This window comes from Oncorhynchus tshawytscha, linkage group LG16, assembly GCF_018296145.1.
Source record: "Oncorhynchus tshawytscha isolate Ot180627B linkage group LG16, Otsh_v2.0, whole genome shotgun sequence".
NCBI classification, from domain to species: Eukaryota; Metazoa; Chordata; class Actinopteri; order Salmoniformes; family Salmonidae; genus Oncorhynchus; species Oncorhynchus tshawytscha.
This window is the reverse complement of record NC_056444.1, coordinates 75,357,852-75,382,038: the sequence shown is the minus strand read 5'-3', so window position 1 is coordinate 75,382,038 and position 24,187 is coordinate 75,357,852. Positions and strand designations below refer to the sequence as shown.

At 41.4% G+C, this 24,187-nt stretch overlaps 2 protein-coding genes across 2 annotated transcripts in view; both read right to left on the bottom strand.

Moving 5' to 3' along the window:
• Positions 1 to 4,773, bottom strand: part of LOC112247360 (histone-lysine N-methyltransferase 2D-like) — a 48,055-nt gene extending 43,282 nt beyond the window's left edge. Inside the window, 4 exon segments of the mRNA XM_042299635.1 lie at positions 839 to 1,050; positions 1,499 to 1,610; positions 1,789 to 1,865; positions 4,203 to 4,773. Of these exon segments, the coding sequence (XP_042155569.1) occupies positions 839 to 1,050; positions 1,499 to 1,610; positions 1,789 to 1,837 (373 nt within the window). The 5' untranslated portion in view covers positions 1,838 to 1,865; positions 4,203 to 4,773.
• Positions 4,774 to 7,678: 2,905 nt separating this feature from the next.
• On the bottom strand, positions 7,679 to 16,946 carry LOC112247355 (indian hedgehog protein). The gene is made up of 3 exons (XM_024416099.2): positions 15,884 to 16,946; positions 10,574 to 10,835; positions 7,679 to 10,367 (listed from the first exon to the last, which is right to left on the bottom strand). The coding sequence occupies exons 1-3, from the start codon at positions 16,304 to 16,306 to the stop codon at positions 9,523 to 9,525; spliced, it is 1,530 nt and encodes a 509-aa protein (XP_024271867.1). The 5' UTR covers positions 16,307 to 16,946; the 3' UTR covers positions 7,679 to 9,522.
• Positions 16,947 to 24,187: the final 7,241 nt, after the last annotated feature.

The following is a 24,187-nucleotide window of genomic DNA, read 5'->3' as shown; positions in this document are numbered from 1 at the left end:
GTTTATTTTCAGCAAACTTAACACCTGTAAATATTTGTATAAACATAACAACATTCAACAATTGACATAAACTGAACAAGTTCCACAGGCATGTGACTAACAGAAATGGAATAGTGTGTCCCTGAACAAACGGGGGTCAAAATCAAAAGTAAACAGTCAGTATCTGGTGTGGCCACCAGCTGCATTAAGTACTGCAGTGCATCTCCTCCTCATGGACTGCACCAGATTTGTCAGTTCTTGCACAAAGGCACCTGCAAGCTCCCGGACATTTCTGGGGGGAATGGCCCTAGCCCTCACCCTCCGATCCAACAGGTCCCAGACGTGCTCAATGGGATTGAGATCCGGGCTCTTTGCTGGCCATGGCAGAACACTGACATGCCTGCCTTGCAGGAAATCACATACAGAACGAGCAGTATGGCTGGTGGCATTGTCATGCTGGAGGGTCTTGTTAGGATGAGCCTGCAGGAAGGGTACCACATGAGGGAGCAGGATGTCTTCCCTGTAAAGCACAGCATTGTGATTGCCTGCAATGACAACAAACTCAGTCCGATGATGCTGCGACACACCGCCCCAGACCCTCCACCTCCAAATCGATCACACTCCAGATTACAGGCCTCGGTGTAACGCTCATTCCTTTGACGATAAACACGAATCTGACCATCACCCCTGGCGAGACAAAACCGTGCACTTTTTGCTAGTCCTGTCTGGTCCAGCGGCAGTGGGTTTGTGCCCATAGGCAACGTTGTTGCCGGTGATGTCTGGCGAGGACATGTACATGTAGGTAGAGTTATTAAAGTAACTATGCATCGATAATAACAGAGTAACAGCAGCATCCCACCTGTGTCATCAAAGAGTGCTGCCAGACAGGATGCGTCGGAGTCTGAGAATCCGATGGAAGACAGGTCATCGTTCCCGGGCCCTGGCAGTGAGGAAGCGGAGGTGTCCAGGGCGGGCCGGGAGGAAAATGGCCCAAAATGTCTGAGTTCCCGTTGTCCGTGCAGGCTGCGCTCCACACAGTTACATAGAACACAGACCCTTACACTGCTCTCCCTGTGCAGGCAGAGACTCAGTATTAGACAGACAGCATGCAGTTAAATGGATCCAAATAAGGCCTAGCTTGTGGATGAAGTAGTAAAATTACTAAAGACTCAATTCAATTCTGTTCCATATTATACTCCATACATTATACTCCTCCAACATGAACAAACACAGAAAATATAAAACCCAGCTAAGACTATTTGGGAGTACACCTCTAACTGCATGTCTCTCATGTAATGCTGGGCAGTGCACTACAGCCCTCATGATCTGAGGATATTTAGCAACTCTTAGCAGCACAGTGGGAGTTTGTTTGAAAAATCTATATTTTGTGGTGAATGTTATATGGGCATGACTTGTTAACGTATAAGTATTGCCAAAAATTATCATTTGAAATGTTGACTAAGAAATCTATTTTTTTCTAGCACTATGCCTTTGTTAGGGTATCTGAGAAGGGACTTACACATCTGTGCTGGAAGAGGCACCAACAGATTCAGAGGAGTCCTCTGCAGCCAGAGGGGCCTCTGACTCCCCCTCTGAGGGGATTGGCTGCTCCATAGGGGCGCTGTCATCAGCTGGGAAAGGCATTAGTCCACATGTTTTACCAATTTAACCTATATTTGTCTTCAATTTTAAAGAACATTCCAATAAGCTACTGTATGAAAATCCATGCAACAAATTGAAAAATAAAGAATTATTATAATTAGCAACAACTACTTTTTTTCTGACACCACAGCAGGTATGTTATTGTACCTGTCGGTTCAGAGTCATTTTCTTCGCAGTTTGATTTCTGCTCGTCCATCCCCTCTCCTGATCTCCTTGACAGAGGCCTGAAACGTAAACAAAGTTGCCGAATAATATTAGAGGTAAGGCACATCATAATTTACCAAAATTAACAACAAAAACATTAAATACACACATTATTTACCACAGTCGTACGCGGGAAAAACAACTACCGGTAGTCACATTTATGCTATCTGACGTCCAATCGCAAAATCCAGCGAGGCTCAATTTCCCTTTGTGCCCAGCAAAAGCCCAATATTTCACATTGCTGCAGTATAACAGCTAGATTAAAATAGATAGCCGACGTCAGCTAGCTGATTTGGCTAACGTTAGCGTATAACCTTAGACGTGACAAATTCACAAGAACTGTATAAATAATAAATATAGCTAGCAAGAAGCGTATTTAATACAAACCTTTAGCTATATGCATGGGATACTAAATGCATAATTTTGAAACACGTAATTGATTAACCGCGATCCAATCTAGATGAATGAATATGGCTGTTTATGTCCTCAATTTAGTTGAAACCGCAAGCTAGCTAACGTTAGCTACGTCGTTAACTGGTAGCATTCTTGCTAACAAAGTAGCTCGCTAACGTTACTCGGGATTCGCAAACTCTTGCATGAAAATAGCGTGTCAGTGACTAGCTAACTAAATAAATAATACATGTTTGAAGACATTTCCATCTTTGTTTTGCCAGAAATGCATAATCCAAACCCACATAAGTCATGTATGGAAAAATAACAAAATATAGGAACTGAAATGTTGTTTTCTTTAAATAAAACAACCCTAAACCGAGATACACAAAGAAAATACAACTTCCTTGTACATTACTTCCTGTTGCAACTGTCAAAATCGTGCTAAAACCCTATCACTGTGCAGCATAGTTCCGACTAAATTAGACGGACTAAAGGTACATTAATAATTTTTAAAAATCCACAATTGTAATTGAGTAATCGATTTGTGATATGTTAACGATGAAAAAAAAAACTAAATTTCCAACTATGTAGTAATATGACAGATTTAGTGAGCGTTTAAACCAGTTCTAGCCACACAACTTTCTGTAAAACTCAGGAACGCATTGAGCCCATACCACCTCCTCCAGTAATGGCTGCAGCCCGAATGAGCCCAACAACAGTTTATTCCAAAATCTGCCTGACGTTTTCAGTTTTCAAAGTGGTCTTATGTCAAATGGTCCACACTAATTGTTGTGTATAGCTATGCCTTAACCCTAAAATGAATGAAAAACAGGGGATTGGATGCGAGCTGAGAAGACAATATCTGTACAAACCTCCTCTACTGTGAAGTGTGAAACACTAGCTAACAACAAATCAAATGTACCTCGCCTCCACCTAATGATGTAATGTACGCGTATGTATGTATGCGTGTAGTGCACAATGGGTAGCCACATGGAGGGTTACTTTGGCGTATCCCATTCAACAAATGTGTCACTAACTTGGGCCTTGAAGCAGAAACTCACAAATCCCAGTGTTATAGGCTACCTGTGTTTACAGCAATCCATGGTTAGTTACTTGCGTAACAATATGTTCCAATGCAATTGGTTGTGTTCGGATCACAATTTGCACATCTTGCCATGAAAATGAGCAGAGAGCGATTTACACATCAACATCAAAAGTTGGCACATAGTTTGAATCATATAGCTAACGTTACTAGCTGTGTGATTGAAATAACTCTGAATATAACGTATGTGTTTGGGGGACTAGTCCATTTCCCCTGCGCTGAAGAGAGACTATTACAGTATAATGTTCCACTGCTACCTAACGTTACTACACAGCAGCCATGTAACTAGCTAGTAGTTATCCGTCATGTAACCAAACCCAATAACTAGCTATAATCTATCAGCGACCACTATGATGATTACTGTAAACTCAGACCACATAACTGAAAGCCACTGACAACACACTTATAAACCAGAGAACTCCACTTGATTGCTAGCTAGCTCAAATCAATGCGTCCAAAACGGCAACTCCAAAACCTCAAAAGCTTGTTGGCATTAACCGTTAGGTAAACTCGCTAGCGAAGTTACACGCTAGTTAGCTAACTAGGAAACAAGATAGTTAGGTCGCCTGCCAACTAAGGCACTCACTCAGTTGGCTAGCTACGCAGTTGAAATAATAAGGGTGTTCAGTTTAACTAAATATGTAGCTTACATTTACGTTAGCTAATGTAATTTGAGTGAATTATTATATGAATTCGTGTTAGCGAGTAGCTAGTTAACTTAGTGTCGTTAGCTAGCTAGACGTTAGCCCTCCTGATCAACGAACTTAACGTTAGCTAGCTACAACCTAGCTAGCCTTAAAGGTCAGAGAAATTGATTCGTCAAATAAGTTCGTTAGTGATGTTATTCAACCAAACGACTCACCTTACAATGAGATGGTTGTGTCCTCATACATCCAAACAATCCATATTTGTAGTAGTCTACACAGTTAAATGGTTGATGCTTGCCTCATTTTACTTAGCGGGCTTGCCGGCTGGAGAATGAGGTGAGTGGGGGAAGTGCACGGAGTGTGGCTGAATAACTAGCCAGGAGCTCGAAAGACAAGAGTTGATGGCCAGTTGCTAACACGCCGTGAAAATTGTTAAACAAAAAGCAATGGTCGACGAATATAAAATTATAGCCAATCTTCCATAAAAATGCACGATCGACAACAGCCCAATGTTCCGAAACATAGGGGAATGTTTAGTAGTTGATGGTAACTAAATTAGATAGACAGATAACGTTAGCTAACTAACGGTACAAATTAACTAGCTTCTCTGCATTTTACTGGTTCGGACTTGCATTAAGTTGGCATCCGATATTCGACCCAAAATGGGGTAATATCTCAATTTATTAACGTTAAACTTTCAGACATTATCTGAAACAATGTTTTCGACACCCAACGTCTTAACTTTAGCGAGCTATTCCTGTCCGGATCACCACTAGTGTGTCGGTGTGTATGTTCCGTCAAGTCGCTAAAACAACAACATTTCTCATGTCTGCAAGGAAGCATTCTGTACGCGCCTCTCCAAGTTGTTATCTTATTGGCTTTGAGCTGAACTAGTTAGCGATCTTAACTTTTTCAGGGTTATAATATTTTAGTGGGTAGCATATTCTGATTTTGAACTTGTAGGACGAGATTTTGAGAATCATTTTTTACACCATATGTTAGATCATCAGACTGAGCCCAATGCAAATTCATTAACAAGGCAAAACTGTGACTCGTCAATGTCCATGCACGTTGTGTATAGAAGAGCGCATGAAACAATAATGGAATATGATTGGCTTTGGATGCCTCTATTGTATGTTAGATTTTAGGAGGATACATTGGCTATCGTGTGACATTCCAGAGGTTATGGTATTCATTGCTATAATTGCCTCTTTCTCTCACACATGCCCAGATTCAGTCCTACTTCTCCTGTTGAACCGGTAGGCTTCTTGCCTTGAATGACCCCTTCACCCTTCCCAGAGTCCTAGTATGTTACTTTCCCATTGTATAGCACTGGCCCATAATGGCATGCAGCTCCATGGTGACTCCTGTCTCCTGGCTATGCACTACCATGCCCTTATCTGAGAACATGGCAGTATGTCCCACTGATCTTGCATGTTTTCAGAGGAATAAATCAACCTCATTCTGCCCACATCCACCTAGTACAGTTGAGTTTCTAGAAGGATCATGTGCTCTCTCACTTTGGTCTACACCACTGCAACTCCCATTTGACTATCATTTATATGCTTGGACCAATAATGTCTTTTCCCAGTCCAAAATGCTTCTTCTGGCAATTTAGTTATTGTTGCACTTAGGCCTAATTCTAGGTAGGATATTAGGCATCTCTGATTCCTCTTTTCTGGATGTGCGCATTAATGCTTGGATCAAATTCAAGACCCTGATGCTATATCTTGATCAAGACACTCATACGTGACACTTCATACTTCTGTATGTTGGATTTCGGGGGGTAAGAGTATCCATTGGTTGAGCAAAAATGATGCATATTAAACAATGCAATGTTGCACAATGTTTTGCAACATTGTACACAATGAACATGTCTCAACATTCACTCCTGAGTCCTGACTTTGTCACATCCAGGACCAAAACATGTTCGTGTCTCACAACCGTTCACCATACCGAATTTCACCCCAATTTTTGAATTGATGAAAACATGTCTGTCCATCTGTCTGTCCACATTGAATCAATATTTATGAGGCCTACACCAGTACAGACTGTTCAACTTTCTATTAAAAGATCTGCTCTCAGAGATCTCTCCCAGATCAGAAGAATAGTTTTTCTGGCTATGAACTAACTAACCATAAATTATTGGTTGTGTTGGTTTGGTTTTCATAACGAAATAGGCGATTAAGATACTGGTTGCCCTGACAGGATTACCCAACTCCCACTCAATTTTAGCAGGATTGGATTGGATTTTTGAGGGCAGGGACTGGTCGGGATTCTCTGACAATCTGACACTGCTGTGATTGGTCAACAATGGTAAAAGGTGGGTGGTATTATGTTGTTGGGCTTCTCCTGTTGGTCTGATTTGATGAGTGTGTGCATTCTAATCTGCCCCTTCTATCTCAAGGATAATCTCCTGGATGGAATACCTCTGCAGCTGTGAGCTGTCTACTACACAATGCTAACTGGAACAATGACATTCAGTTTGTTTCCTTTTTATTTTTTATTTATTTGATTTTGTACACATTTCAAGTCCCCCACCCACTGCTATTATTCTGCTCTTCTCCAATGTGCCTGATGATCCTATTCTGCACACAACACTGGTCAGGTTCAATGTAATCTTTGAATGTGGAGCTGATAGAATATAGTATAGTCTCCCTCTCTCAACAATCAGGCTATTCCTTCTTCTAGGATCTATTGTGTATCCAGAATGAAGGTACTATGGGAAGATGGAACACTTACCTGGACTGGATAACTCATTACTATGCATTCATTACTACATTTGTATATACATTTCTATGTTAATAATAGCATCAATAAAGTGTTGTTAGTTACTATTGTTTACTCCATTATTACACAGGCAGGTATAAGAGCAATAGCTGCAAAGACCCAAAAGTAGATATAATCCACAAGTATGGTGTCAGTTACTCCACAAGGGGGTGTATAACCTTGTATTACACATCACAGGATGTACTCACTGTGTAAATCTGAGGATAAAGGAGCTGAGAGGAGAACGTTTCAAGATAAATAAATGTGACAAAACAGAGACAAGGCATTGTTCGTTTAGGTTAATAACAGAAAGGAAGTGTGAATGACAGGACAGGTCACCATTAACAAGCTATGTTGCAAATACACTGAAATACTTGGAAAATCAGAGCATAGAGATTCCATTACTCAGGAGCCCAGGATGGAGAACATGATTAAGATAAACACAGAGAGATCGTGCAGCAAGGGAGAATATTAAGTCTGGGTTTCTTATTAACTACTGTAGACTGGCCCACCAGTTCTGCTGGATGTCTGAGTTTGAACCCTTTCTGTTATAGTACACATGCTCTGCTACAGTACACATGCACCAAGAAGACAGCTCCCACTGTAATTCGGAGGCTCCAAATATGACTATAGGCCGTGGTCAGATTTCTCAAGTTTTACATGTAGTCTTTTTGGTATTTTATTAGGATCCCCATTAGCTGTTGTGAAAGCCGCTGCTACTCTTCTTGGGGTCCACATGAAACATGACATAATACAGAACATTAATAGACAAGAACAGTTCAAGGACAGAAAAACATAAATGAAACATATTCTAACATCTTCTGTAAATGTCATTTGCAAACATTAGGAGAGACAGAAGGATTTAACGGAGAGAATCTACATGTAAAACAGGAACACAAGCAGGGTTTACCTTACACAATAATGTATTATTATTTGTTTAATTACACCTTTAAAAGACAACATAACAAATGAGGCCATAGTTATAATAATTACAATAAATTGCTACATTTATATATTATGATTCAGAAGGTACAAAAATAAAGCTTTTATTTGTTCTGGCACATACTCATATTTCCTCATTGTTTTAGAATAATAAAGCATATAGGAAACCCACATTTTATGTTGGCTTATACTGTAGATGTTATCTAAATAAGATACATATACAATGGATTCTTGACAATACACATATACAATGGATTCTTGACAATACACATATACAATGGATTCTTGACAATACACATATACAATGGATTCTTGACAATACACATATACAATGGATTCTTGACAATACACATATACAATGGATTCTTGACAATACACATACACAATGGATTCTTGACATTACACATACACAATGGATTCTTGACAATACACATGTATAATTGATTCTTGACAATTCACATGTACAATGGATTCTTGACAATACACATGTACAATGGATTCTTGACAATACACATATACAATGGATTCTTGACAATACACATGTATAATTGATTCTTGACAATTCACATGTACAATGGATTCTTGACAATACACATACACAATGGATTCTTGACAATACACATATACAATGGATTCTTGACAATACACATACACAATGGATTCTTGACAATACACATACACAATGGATTCTTGACAATACACATATACAATGGATTCTTGACAATACACATACACAATGGATTCTTGACAATACACATGCTGATTCCGTTATTATGGTGTCCATTTGTCTCAGTGAACCTGTATAAAAGCCTTCTAGAACGCATCATCTTTGAAGACAGTCTCTACATGCACCCAAACCAACCATCAACACCTTTACTGAAATACAATGTTAATACATAAATACATTACAATGCAATTACCGGTGAGTAAAATGCAAATATACTCTTTCGGGGTGCATAATGTTTAACATTTTAGTAAAAGACAGGGCAGTAGAAAAATAAGAGCATAAGTGGAAATGTAACAGTAGCAATTACCTGTAGGACACTGGAAATGTAACAGTAGCAATTATCTGTAGGACACTGGAAATGTAACAGTGGCAATTATCTGTAGGACACTGGAAATGTAACAGTAGCAATTATCTGTAGGACACTGTGGAAATGTAACAGTAGCAATTATCTGTAGGACACTGTGGAAATGTAACAGTAGCAATTATCTATAGGACACTGTGGAAATGTAACAGTACAATAGCAATTATCTGTAGGACACTGTGGAAATGTAACAGTACAATAGCAATTATCTATAGGACACTGTGGAAATGTAACAGTAGCAATTATCTATAGGACACTGTGGAAGTGTAACAGTACAATAGCAATTATCTGTAGGACACTGGAAATATAACAGTACAGTAGAAATTATCTGTAGGACACTGTGGAAATGTAACAGTACAGTAGCAGTTATCTGTAGGACACTGTGGAAATGTAACAGTACAGTAGCAATTATCTGTAGGACACTGTGGAAATGTAACAGTAGCAATTATCTATAGGACACTGTGGAAATGTAACAGTACAGTAGCAGTTATCTGTAGGACACTGTGGAAATGTAACAGTACAGTAGCAATTATCTGTAGGACACTGTGGAAATGTAACAGTAGCAATTATCTATAGGACACTGTGGAAATGTAACAGTACAGATGAAAAATATCTATAGTACACTGTGGAAATGTAACAGTACAATAGCAATTATCTGTAGGACACTGTGGAAATGTTACAGTAGCAATTATCAGTAGTATACAGGCACCAGAGTTGAGCCTATAGTGCCTTTAACCTAATGATGAAATGTCTTTGGGTCTAGAAAGAACTGTCCAATTCTGTGTAGCAGCCTAGCATACCAGTGCACACTCGAAACCTCTTTTCGCACAGAGTCACAGTGTCTCCCCTCAATGTCTCTGTTTATGGGTACAGCAGCGCAACTGCTTTGTCTGTCTGAAGTGTTTGTATTCACATACACGCCTGGGCTGCTGAGTGTCTGATTCACACAAATGTGTTGAGTGTTGCAGTGAGTGGGCTTCTTCGTGTGCTCTCTCTCTGCCTCTGTGACCTGCGCTCCCAGTGTGCCCTCCCCCCGAACCAGCTGGGTGAATGACAGCAACAGTCTCAAAGGCCCAAATGCCCAGTGTGCCAGTCTATGGTCCTCTATAAGTGCATAGCTGGATGCCAGCACCCCATCCACAAACAGAGTGCCGTGTTCTGTAAGTGGTGCGTATACACCCATCCCTTCCTCCTGCGATACAGATGTGATCCTGGATGGTTGTACTCGGCCGTCCGCTCCATGGACGAGTACATAGTCCCCCGGTTTGGCTCTACTGGCAAACTGAGCCTTGTACTCACTGTAGTGGAGTTTGTGATGGGGTGCGAGGAAGACCAGGTGGTGAGGAGTGAGGGCTAGGCGGTGGCCATCTTTTGTGGCCAGGACCAGGAAAGTGGACCTGCTCTCATGGTCTTGGTGTAGGAATAGAAGGACGCGGCTGAGGACGATGTGTCCTGACCCAGACAGGGCCAACACTCTGTCTCCAGGCCCCAGGGAGGCCAGGGTCTTCTGTCCCCCTCCAGCCAAGGTCACCCGGGCCCAGCCTGGGAAACAGCCCCCTTTCTCCACCGCCACAGAGTGATCTGAGGGGGGAATCAATAGAGAAGGACCTACTGTAAGATGACTAAAACACTATATTTTGTTAATAACATTGATATGGTATAATATGACACAAGATATGTATGAAAATAATGACAGGAATAAATGTAAAAAACACCCAAAGGCAAATCACTGGAAATAATATATTTGTCATGTATTAAATATACCAGTTAATATCCACTTGACTTACCAGCTTTGACAGAGCAGTGCACATGGTACTTGGACTCATAGTACACAAAGTCAAAGCCAGCCTCCACAGCCAGCTGGGCTAGCATGCCGTACTTGTCTGGGATGCGGTCTGACGTGGTGATGTCCACAGCCCGTCCCTCATAATGAAGAGAGTCAGGGGGGTGATGGCCGTCCTCATCCCAGGCCTCTGTTACCCTCAGCTTCGTCCCAGGCCAGTGGTTCATCACCGCTATGGCTAGTTTGTTGAGGCAGTCTTTACAGCGCTGAGGGACAGGGAGAGGGGTGGAGAGATTTCATTAATACAATATGATATGATACCATTCAATTGAACTATGCTGTCATAATGTATCTACTGTATGCCAATAGAGTCATTCATTTGCTCTCAATGATTGCTCTCAATTAAATTAGCCCTCATATTCTCGTGAGAATTATTAGGCAATTGGCAAGTATTTTCAGCATTATAGGCGGGTCTGTCGATAGCAACTCCAGGACTATTGACGTGTATGAACCCCCTTAGAGGGGAGGTACCAGAGACAGTTTTAATCATTCATTAACGAGGGAAAGGGAACCGCTTGAGACAGAGAGTAGATATGAGCCTGTTGTCTACCTCACCCACAATGACCATATATTCATTCACTCATAGTCTCATTCAACCCCTTGTAACTCAATACCTAAAACCTCAACACTACTGCAACTACCGGTAACTGTATTCCTCCTGTTACCCCGCTAGGTTATTTGTCTATAGCCTGGTCCCCCAACATTTTTTGCTGTCTTGCCACCTTGCCAAAAAACTGATCTGGAACCAGGCTAATTTGTCTCTCCATTGACATCATCAGATTTAAATTGTCTGTATTCAGAGCTACTAAAGGCCATTGCCACCCTCTCCAACCTTTCTCAAACAATTAGAACATAAGAACACAAAGCTACTGTAGCCATTGCAGAACATTCCTTGGCCTTTTCTGCTGGGTGAGGGAATAATTAAGGCCATTCAGTGAGTCAGTGGCACCTCTTTGAGACATTTGATCAGAAATGTGAACACCAGATATACACCCACTACTGGGCTGCAATGATACATACTGTATTATGTTTGAATGTCATAGGTAGGTAGCGGCAGGTAGCCTAGCAGATAAGAGCGTTGGGCCAGTAACCGAAAGGTTGCGCGAAAGGTCACTGTGCAGACTAGTTGGTAAATCTGTCTGTGCCCTTGACCAAGGCACTTAACCATCATTTTTCCTGTAAGTCGCCATGGATAAGAGTGTCTGCTAAATTACTAAAATGTAAATGTAAAATGTAACATCACACAATGGCAGTTTACAATATGTCATGTCAGAGGCTAAATCTCTGTACTCTGATTAATACAATGTAACACTCTCACAGGTAATAGGTTAACTGTACAGACTAGAGGGCGACTGATTAATCGGAATGGCCGATTAATTAGGGCCGATTTCAAGTTTTCATAACAATCGGAAATCGTTATTTTTGGACACCAATTTGGCAGATAAAAAAAAAAAAATGTACACCTTTATTTAATATTTATTTAACTTGGCAAGTCAGTTAAGAACACATTCTTATTTTCAATGACGGCCTAGAAACGGTGGGTTAACTGCCTTGTTCAGCGGCAGAACGACAGATTTTCACCTTGTCAGCTCAGGGATTCAATCTTGCAACCTTATGGTTAACTAGTCCAACGCTCTAACCACCTGCCCCTCATTGCACTCCACGAGGAGACTGCCTGTTACGCGAATGCAGTAAGCCAAGGTAAGTTGCTAGCTAGCATTAAACTTATCTTATAAAAAACAATCAATCAATCATAATCACTAGTTAACTACACATGGTTGATGATATTACTAGTTTATCTAGTGTGTCCTGCGTTGCATATAATCGATGCAGTGCGTATCGTTGTTCCAATGTGTACCTAACCATAAACATCAATGCCTTTCTTAAAATCAATACACAGAAGTATATATTTTTAAACCTGCATATTTAGCTAAAAGAAATCCAGGTTAGCAGGCAATATTAACCAGGTGAAATTGTGTCATTTCTCTTGCGTTCATTGCACGCAGAGTCAGTGTATATGCAACAGTTTGGGCCGCCTAATTTGCCAGAATTTTACGTAATTATGACATAACATTGAAGGTTGTGCAATGTAACAGTAATATTTAGACTGATGGATGCCACCCGTTAGATAAAATACGGAACGGTTCCGTATTTCACTGAAAGAATAAACGTCTTGTTTTCGAGATGATAGTTTCCGGATTCGACCATATTAATGACCTAAGGCTCGTATTTCTGTGTGTTATCATGTTATAACTAAGTCTATGGTTTGATAGAGCAGTCTGACTGAGTGATGGTAGGCAGCAGCAGGCTTGTAAGCATTCATTCAAATAGCACTTTCGTGCGTTTGCCAGCAGCTGTTTATGACTTCAAGCCTATCAACTCCCGATATGAGGCTGGTGTAACCGATGTGAAATGGCTAGCTAGTTAGCGGGGAGGGCGCTAATAGCGTTTCAAACGTCACTCGCTCTGAGACTTGGGGTAGTTGTTCCCATTGCTCTGCATGGGTAACGCTGCTACGATGGTGGCTGTTGTCGATGTGTTCCTGGTTCAAGCCCAGGGAGGAGCAAGGAGAGGGATGGAAGCTATACTGTTACACTGGCAATACTAAAGTGCCTATAAGAACATCCAATAGTCAAAGGTTAATGAAATACAAATGGTATAGAGAAAAATAGTCCTACAATTCCTATAATAACTACAACCTAAAACATATTTTTTGTGAATATTGAAGACTCATGTTAAAACGAACCACCAGCTTTCATATGTTCTCATGTTCTGAGCAAGGAACTTAAACATTAGCTTTCTTACATGGCACATATTGCACTTTTACTTTCTTCTCCAACACTTTGTTTTTGCCTTATTTAAACCAAATTGAACATGTTTAATTATTTATTTGAGGCTAAATTGGTTTTATTGATGTATTATATTAAGTTAAAATAAGTGTTCATTCAGTATTGTTGTAATTGTCATTATTACAAATAAATAAATAAAAAATTGGCCGATTAATCGGTATGGGGTTTTTTGACCCTCCAATAATCGGTATTGTTGAAAAATCATAATCGGTCGACCTCTAGTACAGACCATCAAACTGAGGCAAACTTTTAAGAGGCTCTTAAGCATTGCCTCCTGAAAGTCCCAATTCCCTAGGAATTGGAACCATAGAGATGTATAGAGATCATTGAAAGACTCCAGCACTGCACGGGGCGGTAAGTCACCAATATTAGCTTGACACTTTTTTTAAACATCAAAAGAAGAAGAAAATTGTACTACGTTAAAATGGATGATGTCACAGATGCCACAATGGCACAGACACAACGTTGCAATCTCTATACATCTCTATGGTTGGAGTTTGTTAACCATATTTCAGAGAGAGAGAGAGAGACTTGGCAAGAGCGACGCAGAGCAGCTAAGAGGCCAGGTCCAGGCTAAGTGAGAGGGCAGAGATACAGATGGGAGGAATGCATGGGCATGCACTCAGCCAGAGTGAGAAAAGAACTAGGGATACAAAACAAACTGCCTACATTTTTCTCGCCATGCCATTGAAGAGAGGCGTTTCATTGTCATTGAACTACAATAGTCGGTTTTTCCGACGGTGCCATTACTTCAGCAGGCGAGAATTTTGTATAGGCGACCCCTTGGAGTGTCCAAACCCTACACAAAGAACGTCTTTCACATCTGGCCAGAGAGAGGGGCACATGCACACATACTGTACACACACACACACTGACGCAGACACACACACACACTGGTACATGCACGCATATACACACTGGTCCTCAGACTGGGAATCAAAAGGGCATACACACACTCAACCACAGATTTCCATCACATACTGTACACTCCTTCAAAAAAAGAAAGAACACAGACTGAACTCCAAGCATCACCACATGAGTAGCCTGCATTTACAGAAGAAATGTTATGCTCAATTGTGAAGGATATTCTTGATGTTACTAATGATGGTGAATTTTAAGAATCTGACAGTTAGTTTGAAGATGACAGTAGGCCTACTGTATGTCTTAAATATCCCATGTCCAAGATTACATTCCTCTTGTACATGGATCGATTCTCCCTTGACATCAGAAGTTGAGAATACCAGCCATTTGAGAGAAATAACAATATGTTTATTGTTCCACGGCCTCAACTCAAAATGCTAACATCACACTGTGGCTTCCTTGATATTGCAAAGAGGTCAGATATGACACAAGAAAGAGGTCTGTGCCTGTGTGGGAACTCCTCAATTCCTGATCATATTTGAATGGTCATATGTAGGGTTTAAAAATCCTGGGAACTTTCAATCAATTCCCTGATTTTCCCTAAATCTGTTTGGAGGATTCCCAGAATCAGGAGGAAATAAGCTCCTGGAATCATCCAACCAGGATGTCTGAATGACCAGGGAATTTATTGAACTTTCCTGGAACTTCGCAATCCTAGTCATGTGGCAAACCTGACTCTAATGCAAGTTTACCTGCCTGGCCTCACCTACGAATCCCTCCTAGTATGCACACACAGAGCAATAGAACCAGAGGAATCGTTTTATTACCAAGCAACAAAGACTTTGGTTAAAGATTAAGAGGACATGATCCCCACAAGTTGGAACACATTCTCCCAGAGTCATATTAAATTACATCCTGATCCCCCATCTTATAAAGAAGGAGGGGGAAAATTAGACACCTGGAACAGAATTATTTGATTAAACAAGAAGTTCACACCAAAATAGTTCAACCAGAGACTGTAAACTGTCCATTACTGAAGTATCTATGGTTTAGCACCTTGTGAGTAACTATCCAGCCCACAATTTATTTGATTGCCTTTTATCAAGTAACAAACTAGGAAATTCAGGGAAAGTGATTAATGAATTAACATCAGTTTATCAAGTTGAAGTTGTGGATTGGAGAAAATGAATCCTGAAAATGTCACAATAGTGATAACAAATCTATGTATACCACTACCTGCTGCAGTTCATCAATCATCCAGCAGAGAGATTCCCCTTATGAGCTAGCACAGAGAACCTGTTTCCTCCTGTGGTATTATACTAGGGACCTACTGGCCTGTCTAATAGTAACTATATTACTGTACCACATGGTCATGAGTGACCAGTGACTTAAACCGAACAATGGAAAGGGCACCAAGTGGGTCGATGGGATCTTGACGTTGTCACACAGTAAATGTCCTACAAAATCAAACTGAAACCTGGAGATAATTGTACTTGATTAGCCATTACAAACAGTGTCTGACCCAGTCTGTCAACCAGTCTTACCTTGGTCATGAAGCGGTCAGCAAGGGTTTTCTCCTCATCTTTGAAGATAATATCGGTGTTGTAGTTACACACCAGTTCATTAAAGCGTTCAGAGTTACGTGTGATCTTGCCCTCCACCCTCCCGCTGGCACCTAGGTTGTTCTCGGAAAGTTTGGGGAAGGAGGTCTTGTAAGGCATGGGGGTGAGTTTCCTGGGCCTAGGGCGGTTGCCGTACCCAGGGCCTGGTCCGCACCCCTGGACCAGGGAGCTCCACGTGAAGATAGCGAGCAGGCCAAGCCGTGCCAGGCTTTCCCACCAGGAGGACACCTTCATTGGGGACACCTTCAATGATCCACCGTGCCCACTAAGCAAGCCCCGTCTCGGGCACTTAAATGCATTTGAATGATGGGGTTCAAATCTTGGTGGTGGTCCATTCCAGACCATGAGTTGTAAAGGAGTTCTAATGTTTCTATAGAGTAAGGTTGGCCATTATGGATCAAAATCCACACTGGAAGTACAGGGACACCGGTCTTCTGTAAAATCCATGTTGACTCTTTAAAATGAACTTTAATCTCTACTGTATTGTTATATCCTCTTGCTTATGTAGTTTAATGTTTTATCGATTACTCGAATCATTTATGCCACTTGAAAACTATTTTCCTTTCCAGAATGTTTAAGATTTATCATCCTTTATGCTGTTCACAATAAATGAAAAATAAATAGTTCTCATCCTTATCAGTCTTTGGAGGTACAGGTACCTGTTGCCATGCAGGTGTTTCTCGAGCTTCCAGTCGCCTACCTACTTACCTACCGCCTCTCTCTCCAGTCACCGGGCAGTTCAGCAATAGCAAACCCGACGCGCACCTACATCACTGTTGCGTCTCTGTGAAATATCTCCTCTACGAATTCTCAGAATCTCATCCCATTCCTGCCTCCAGCAAGCGCCTCGAGATGTTGTGTCCGTCCACTTGTGTCTCGTGTCGTGTTGAAGCGCTCCTGCCCGCCGTGCGCCAGCCATTGGGTTCTTATTAGAGTCTGGACAAGATTGCCCTCCCTTCCTATACACGCTCCCACCGCGACAGCGCACGCCTCCACTTACGTTATTGCCGGACTTTATGTTGTTATACCGTAGGACGTGACCGGTCTTTTTCCCTCCCAAGAGGCAGAGGTGAAGATAACCGGATTACGAATTATGGTGATGTTGGTTTTATTACACACACACATTTGGGGAGGTCGACCAGGGGGATTATTAACCTACTTGTTCGACAACTCATTTAACACAGAATCATGGGATACGAACGATTTACAGCGGCAAGAAAAAGTATGTGAACCTTTTGTAATTACCTGGATTTCTGCATAAATTGGTCATAAAATGTCATCTGATTTTCATCTAAATCACAACAATAGACAAACACATTGTGCTTAAACTAATAACACACAAGCTATTGTATTTTTCTTGTCTATATTGAATACATCATTTCAACATTCACAGTCTAGGTTTGAAAAAGTATGTGAACCCCTAGGCTAAGGACTTCTCCAAAAGCTAATTGGAGTCAGGAGTCAGCTAACCTGGAGTCCAATCAATGATACGAAATTGAAGATGGTTAGAGCTGCCCAGCCCTATTAAAATCACTCACAAAATTTGAGTTTGCTATTCACAAGAATCATTGCCTGATGTGAACCATGCCTCGAACAAAAGAGATCTCAGAAGACCTAAGATTAAGAATTGTTGAATTGCATAAAGCTGGAAAGGATTACAAAAGTATCTCTAAAAGCCTTGATGTTCATCAGTCCACTCTAAGACAAATTGGCTATAAATGGAGAAAGTTCAGCACTGTTGCTACTCTCCCTAGGAGAGGCTGTCCTGCAAAGATGACTGCAAGAGCACAGCGCAGAATGCTCAATGAGGTTAAGAGGAATCCTAGAGTGTCAGCTAAAGACTTACAGAAATCTCTGGAACATGCTAACATCTCTGTTGACGAGTCTACGATACGTAAAACACTGAACAAGAATGGTGTTCATGGGAGGACACCACGGAAGAAGCCACCCCTGTCCAAAAGAAACATTGCTGCACGTCTGAAGTTCACAAAATATCACCTGGATGTTTCACAGCGCTACTGGCAAAATATTCTGTGGACAGATGAAACTAAAGTTGAGTTGTTTGGACTGAACACACAACACTATGTGTGGAGAAAAAAAGGCACAGCACACCAACATCAAAACCTCATCCCAACTGTAAAGTATGGTGGAAGGAGCATCATGGTTTGGGGCTTCTTTGCTGCCTCACGGCCCGGACAGCTTGCTATCATTCCTCCTGGCCGTTGTGCAGGTCGGATCCACAACTACAGAAAATGTTTGGTTGAAGTTATTGCTGCCAAAAGGAGGGTCAAGCAGTTATTAAATCCAAGGGTTCACATACTTTTCCCACCCTGCACTGTGAATGTTTACACAGTGTGTTCAAAAAACACATGAAAACGAATCATTGTTTGTGTGTTATGAGTTTAAGCAGACTGTGTTTGTCTATTGTTGTGATATGATGAAGCTCAGATGACATCTTATTACCAATGTATGCAGAAATCCAGGTCATTCCAAAGGGTTCACATACTTTTTCTTGCCACTGTATAAAAAGAGGCAAATGGTTAGAGTTTATTGTCTAACCTAATAAAATATACTTTGTTACACATTTAACAGGTTGGTTAGAATTGAATTGAGTTCCTACACCAATAAACATCCTGATATCCCTCTGAACTTTGTATGCCCTTGTCCACAGATCATTCCTACTTGGAGGGATTCCCCACTACTGTTATTCATTTATTAATAGATAAAAGGTGAAGAGGGTCCATGACAGAAAGGCTGTGTAAGAGCTTCCTGCTCAGTAAAGAGCTACTCCAGCCCTATCTCTCTCACACATACACACACACACACACACACACACACACACACACATACACACACACACACATACACACACACACACACACACACACACACACACACACACACACACACACACACACACACACACACACACACACACACACACACACACACACACACACACACACACACACACACACACACACACACACACACACACACACACACTCTCTCTCTCTCTCTCTCTCTCTCTACTGTCTCTCTCTGACTTCCAGCTTTGCTTTCCTTTGTTTTCTGGAGACCCAGGTTGACACCTTGACCCTTGACCCCCTGCCCTGATCCTCCTCAACCCAGCGCACCCAATACCTCTTAGCTGGAAACACCACGCCAGCCACTGCTGGCTCTATCAACATATTATGTGTATTCGTCTCAGAACAATAGCTGAGATTTGAGAGAGTCGTAAAAAGGGGAAATATTATTTCACAATGAAAGGGATAATTAAGAATCTGTGTCTCCAGGAGTCTGATGTTACTTATCATTTATAGAGGCTTAAATTAACAGAGAGGTCAGAGGTAGACGTTTGTCATCCGATTCTTCTAGCTTCCTGGATATCTCCTGAACACCGTCTGTTTGCCAGTGGATACAATATACTGGCCTTACAATACTACTGTAATACAAAGTCTTGTGCTGCCTCTAAAAAACAATTCACACTTTTAGGAGAACTCTTTAGCCCTTCAGCCTATGATACATTGTGGCCCATAGATGTTGATACATCACTCTCACATGCCCCTCATTCTTTCCCGATATTCCAATGTTGTTTCAACCATATATATCTATATCAGAAGACACCAGGAATAACACTATTCATAGCCAGAGGTCAAACAGTCATAGCATAATAGTGAATATAGTCTAATTGTTATTTCTCTGAATAATCTAAATGGACATGAGAGAATACTGAGATGATACAGGCCGAAGAGGAAAAGCGAGGGGGGTTTGTGGGAAGGTAGGAGAAGATTTTGAAGGGAGGGAAGGTGGTCAGGACTGTGAGGGCCGAGACTCAGATGAGAGATATCATAGTACATAATGACAAACGTAGGGAATGCCATGGTCCAGCTCAATCATAAGAAGAAACTCATTTCACATGAATCGAAACAATCAGTGATATTGATATTGTTATTTTTGAAAATGGACATGGCGGGCCACAAAGAAGAAAGGAGAGATTTCATCTCATCAGACATTAAAGAGAGAGGAAGGAAGCTAACATCTATGTGTTAAAGATGGAAATAAAGTAATTCTTATTATTTTTATTTGGAGGATGGTGGTGCAGCCTTTACCCCTCCCTCCCTCCCTCCTCCTGGCTCTTAACAGGATCGATCACTCCCCCAGCACCCAGTCCAGGATGGGAGTATATGGCTGGGTGAATGGCTGAGTTTCCTGCACAGCCACAGCACAGAAAACAAGATATTTCCTGCCTGGGAAGGCTGGGTCTGCGTCCCAAAACGGAACCTTGTTCCCTATCTAGTGCCCTAATTTTGACCAGAGCCCTATAGGCCCAGGTCAAAAATAGTGCACTATATAGGGAATAGAGTGCCAATTGTATGGGGCGGCAGGTAGCCTAGTGGTTAGAGAGTTGGGCCAGTAACCGAAAAGTTGCTTATTTGAATCCCCGAGCTGACAAGGTAAAAATCTGTCGTTCTGCCCCTGAACAAAGCAGTTAACCCACCGTTCCTAGGCCGTCATTGTAAATAATAATTTGTTCTTAACTGACTTGCCTAGTTAAATGAAGGTTGGCTCACGGTCAAAGTAAACTACAATCATGTCACACTGTCACTTTTCTGGTTTGTCTAAAGCTGTTAGTGACACTGGCAGGAATATATTACTCTCACATGTCCACAATTGGCAGATTTTGGCACTTAATGGAGTCGTAACTGTACTGTGAGGTTAGTTTAGGAAACAACTTGGGAGTTCTTTCTGTAATATAACTTTAAGGGTTTGTAATGTAGTTAGTGTAAAGCAGCAGTAGTTATGTTTCCAGAACAATGCTTGGTTTTGACATCTTAAAAAAGTGTTTGTCATTTAGAGCTGAATAGACAATCTGCAGGATTCACTTCCTTAGACAGAGGCCGTTGGGAGTGGTGTGTCTGTCTCTCACCCTGGCCTGTTATCAGTGTCAGGAAGAGGCATGCTGGTGTGTCTAGGAGAGACAGAAGAGAGACAGATTCAAATCTAAGAGGATATAAGAACTCAACAGTTACCAAAATACATACAAAACAAAATCCTATTTAATCACAAACTTCAATGTTATCCAATTCTAAATAGAGATATCAAATTAACACATTTTGTCAAAATCAAAAAATTGAAACAAAGGAAGACATTAACAATGCACGGACTCAGTGACCAATAGAGACAGGACGCCATAGAAAAACATGGAAGGTCAGAGACGAGAGACTTTGAAAGTACTGTGGGTCAGGTGAAGTTTAAAGAAAGAATTGCAGGATTTCTTAAACTGCCTGTTGAGGGAAAATCTGCATGTTGTTTGAATAAAACGTAGACAGTAGATCTTGCTACAGATGATGTCCTGGTCTGTCATAATATGAAAGAGACAGTAGATCCCTGTCATACACATGAGCCGTCGTACATTTCATTTCTCAAATGTTTTCCTTTTTTGTGTAATTATTTTCAATGTATGATTGTTTTTGTTGCTCAAACATATTGTTAATATATGTAATAGTTCATATACAGGCTTTGGCAACATCTGCAACCACCCATTCATGTCAATAATGCATGTATTGGAGAGAGCAAGAGAGATGCTACAGTACAGGGAGGTTGAATGGATTCTGGCTCCAGATCTCTGAGTCACCCTGATAAAGAGGCCTGTGTGGTGAAGCTGTATGTGTCCTGCTGTATATGTAAAGCAACATAGCCATGTGACGTGTCATAACGTCATGTATACATCAACATGTTAAGTCCAGATTTCCGTACAGTCCCTTCACTCACTCTATAATAGTATGTACTCACCAATAGGGGATCGCACACACACAGTATCTTTAAAAAAAATATATAACCTGTTGGGAGTTGATGCGTCAGTCAAATGGACAATAGTGGACCAGGGTGGAACTTCCTGGTCTGAAACAAACAGGTCAGAGGTCAACCATAGCGCTACTGTACCTCTGATACTGTATCTGCTACTGTACTAGATTTATATATCCTCCACAACATGCATATCCCATTTACACATGTATAACAACATCCCACACAGCTTCATCATTTAGATATGTCTGATGTCAGAGGGCCGTCATATTAACGGAGACTGTGTGTGTGTTGCTTCCCACTTCAAGTGTACTTATACTCGCTTCTAACACTTTCAACTGTACTGGGCTGGCTTTGATATTTTCTTTTCACATTGTCTTTCCAGGACGGTTCCCACAACTATGGTTCCAGGCCATCACAGTACAGCTGGGCTCAGTTGTGTGAAATGGGTATCAGAGTTCTTCATTTTCTGTGTGAGGCCCTGTCTGACGGGTCCATTTCTATTGGATTCTCATGTGTGTAATGCCTGTTTTATGGGTGTATAGAGAGATCAGAGGACTGCCCTGCCAGTCTGCCTGCTGAGCCTAGTCCACCCAGTGTGTGAAGCAAGTGTGCCGTGAGTGTGTAGGCAGGGTGGGGGTCCGCCTGCCCTGCCGTCCCCGGGGCAAACGGACAGTGTCAACGCCTTTATAAGTTGATTAGCTAGAAAGTCTCGCCTTTTCCTGTGAGCAGCTCTGTGTGTCGCCAGCCAGCTAACAGCGGGAAGAATAGAACCCTAATGCACTTTGGCACACACATCAAATGGCCAGCTGTCAGGAAAGCTAGTCTGTGTCTTTTTTCCCCTTGATTCTTGTGTTTTGACAATAAAGATAACCTATCTCATCCCGTTACAATACACGCTGGCTCTCTTCCAACTCCTGCCTCGTTTCTGATATGGACACTGAACTACCAGTCAGATGGTGGCCTTGCGTGTGTTAGTTACCCTACTGGACTTCTTGTCTGTGAGACCACACCAGAAGAGAATAAAAAATGAACGGCAGACTCGTCTCTCCTTGCAGTGAACCTTTAGGACCAGTGTTGTAACCACCAATCTTTAACTCGTAGCCTTCATCAAATAAAACAGCAACTCCAGGGTTCATCTTCCCATAGTGTTTCAGTAAACAGAAGATAGTATTTGAAAAATAATTGATATAGACCTAGACCTCATGACGTAGTGTTTATTTACATATAAAGGTGAGGTTTAAGTTCAGGGAAATAGTGAATGGGGACATGTTTATTGGAGCGCATAAAAGCAAAAACAGGTTTTTAGAAATGATTGCAAATTGATTCAAATTAAAACTGAAATATCACATTTCCATAAGTATTCAGACCCTTTTCTCAGTACATTGTTGAACTACCTTTGGCAGCATGGAGTGTTTTTAGGTATGACGCTAAAAGCTTGGCACCTGTATTTTGGTAGTTTCTTCATAAACCATGTGCCTTGGAGTCGGCACATCAAATCTCTTCACAAATTGCATGGCACCACTGTCAACATTTATCCTCAAATGAAACTAAGACTTGTTAATTGTTACCCAGAAATAATTTGATATGGAAATAAAAACAGCTGCATCGGACCTTTAATAATGAATATAGACTAAATTGTCCAGTTGTTAAATGGATAAATTGAAAGGCATCACTATTGAACGTGATGGGTTATTTGCAGTATCACTTAGAGAGCATTGATCTATTGTTTTCCCTACCCTGTCAGTTATGCCAAGTTATGACATTGTTGTAATACAAATGCCACCTCATTCTCAAGGCGCTTGTTAACTATCAAATCCTCTCATAAGAAGATTATTTCTAAGAAATTTACACAGCAACTCAAAAGTCTTATTGTGATAAACAGAACTAATTTCACAAGGCCAGTTTGCACATTCACTAAAATAATTAGGTTAAGTGGTGGTGGTGGGGGGGTCAATGAAATGTCAATTGCTCTGAAAGTTTCAAACAGGTAGATGCACTTGTTTCTCACACACACACACACACACACACACACACACACACCTGTATTCATTAAGCGCCATGTCTAGGTGGTGTGTGTGCCTACACCCCACAGGGCAAACCAAACCTCTGATATGTACATTTGTATGTTTGGCATGGGTCCTCAGATCCTCAAAAAGTTCTACAGCTGCACCATCGAGAGCATCCTGACTGGTTGCGTCAATGACTGGACCGGCAACTGCCCGGCCTCCGACCGCGAGGCACTACAGAGGGTAATGCGTACTGCCCAGGATATCACTAGGATCAAGCTTCCTGCCATCCAGGATCTCTATACCAGGCCATGTCAGAGGAAGGCCCTAAACATTTTCAAAGACTCCAGCCACCCTAGTAATAGACTTCTCTCTGCTACTGCAAGGCAAGCGGTACTGGAGCGCCAAG

What these genes read in the sequence shown, in the direction of transcription:
- LOC112247355 (XM_024416099.2), bottom strand. Translation starts at nt 16,306, where the DNA reads ATGGTCTGGAATGGACCACCACCAAGATTTGAACCCCATCATTCAAAT. An exon ending in CTGACCGCTTCATGACCAAG is followed by an intron (nt 10,836 to 15,883) that starts GTAAGACTGGTT and finishes CCTGTCCCTCAG; the next exon opens with CGCTGTAAAGACTGCCTCAA. An exon ending in GCACTGCTCTGTCAAAGCTG is followed by an intron (nt 10,368 to 10,573) that starts GTAAGTCAAGTG and finishes TTCCCCCCTCAG; the next exon opens with ATCACTCTGTGGCGGTGGAG.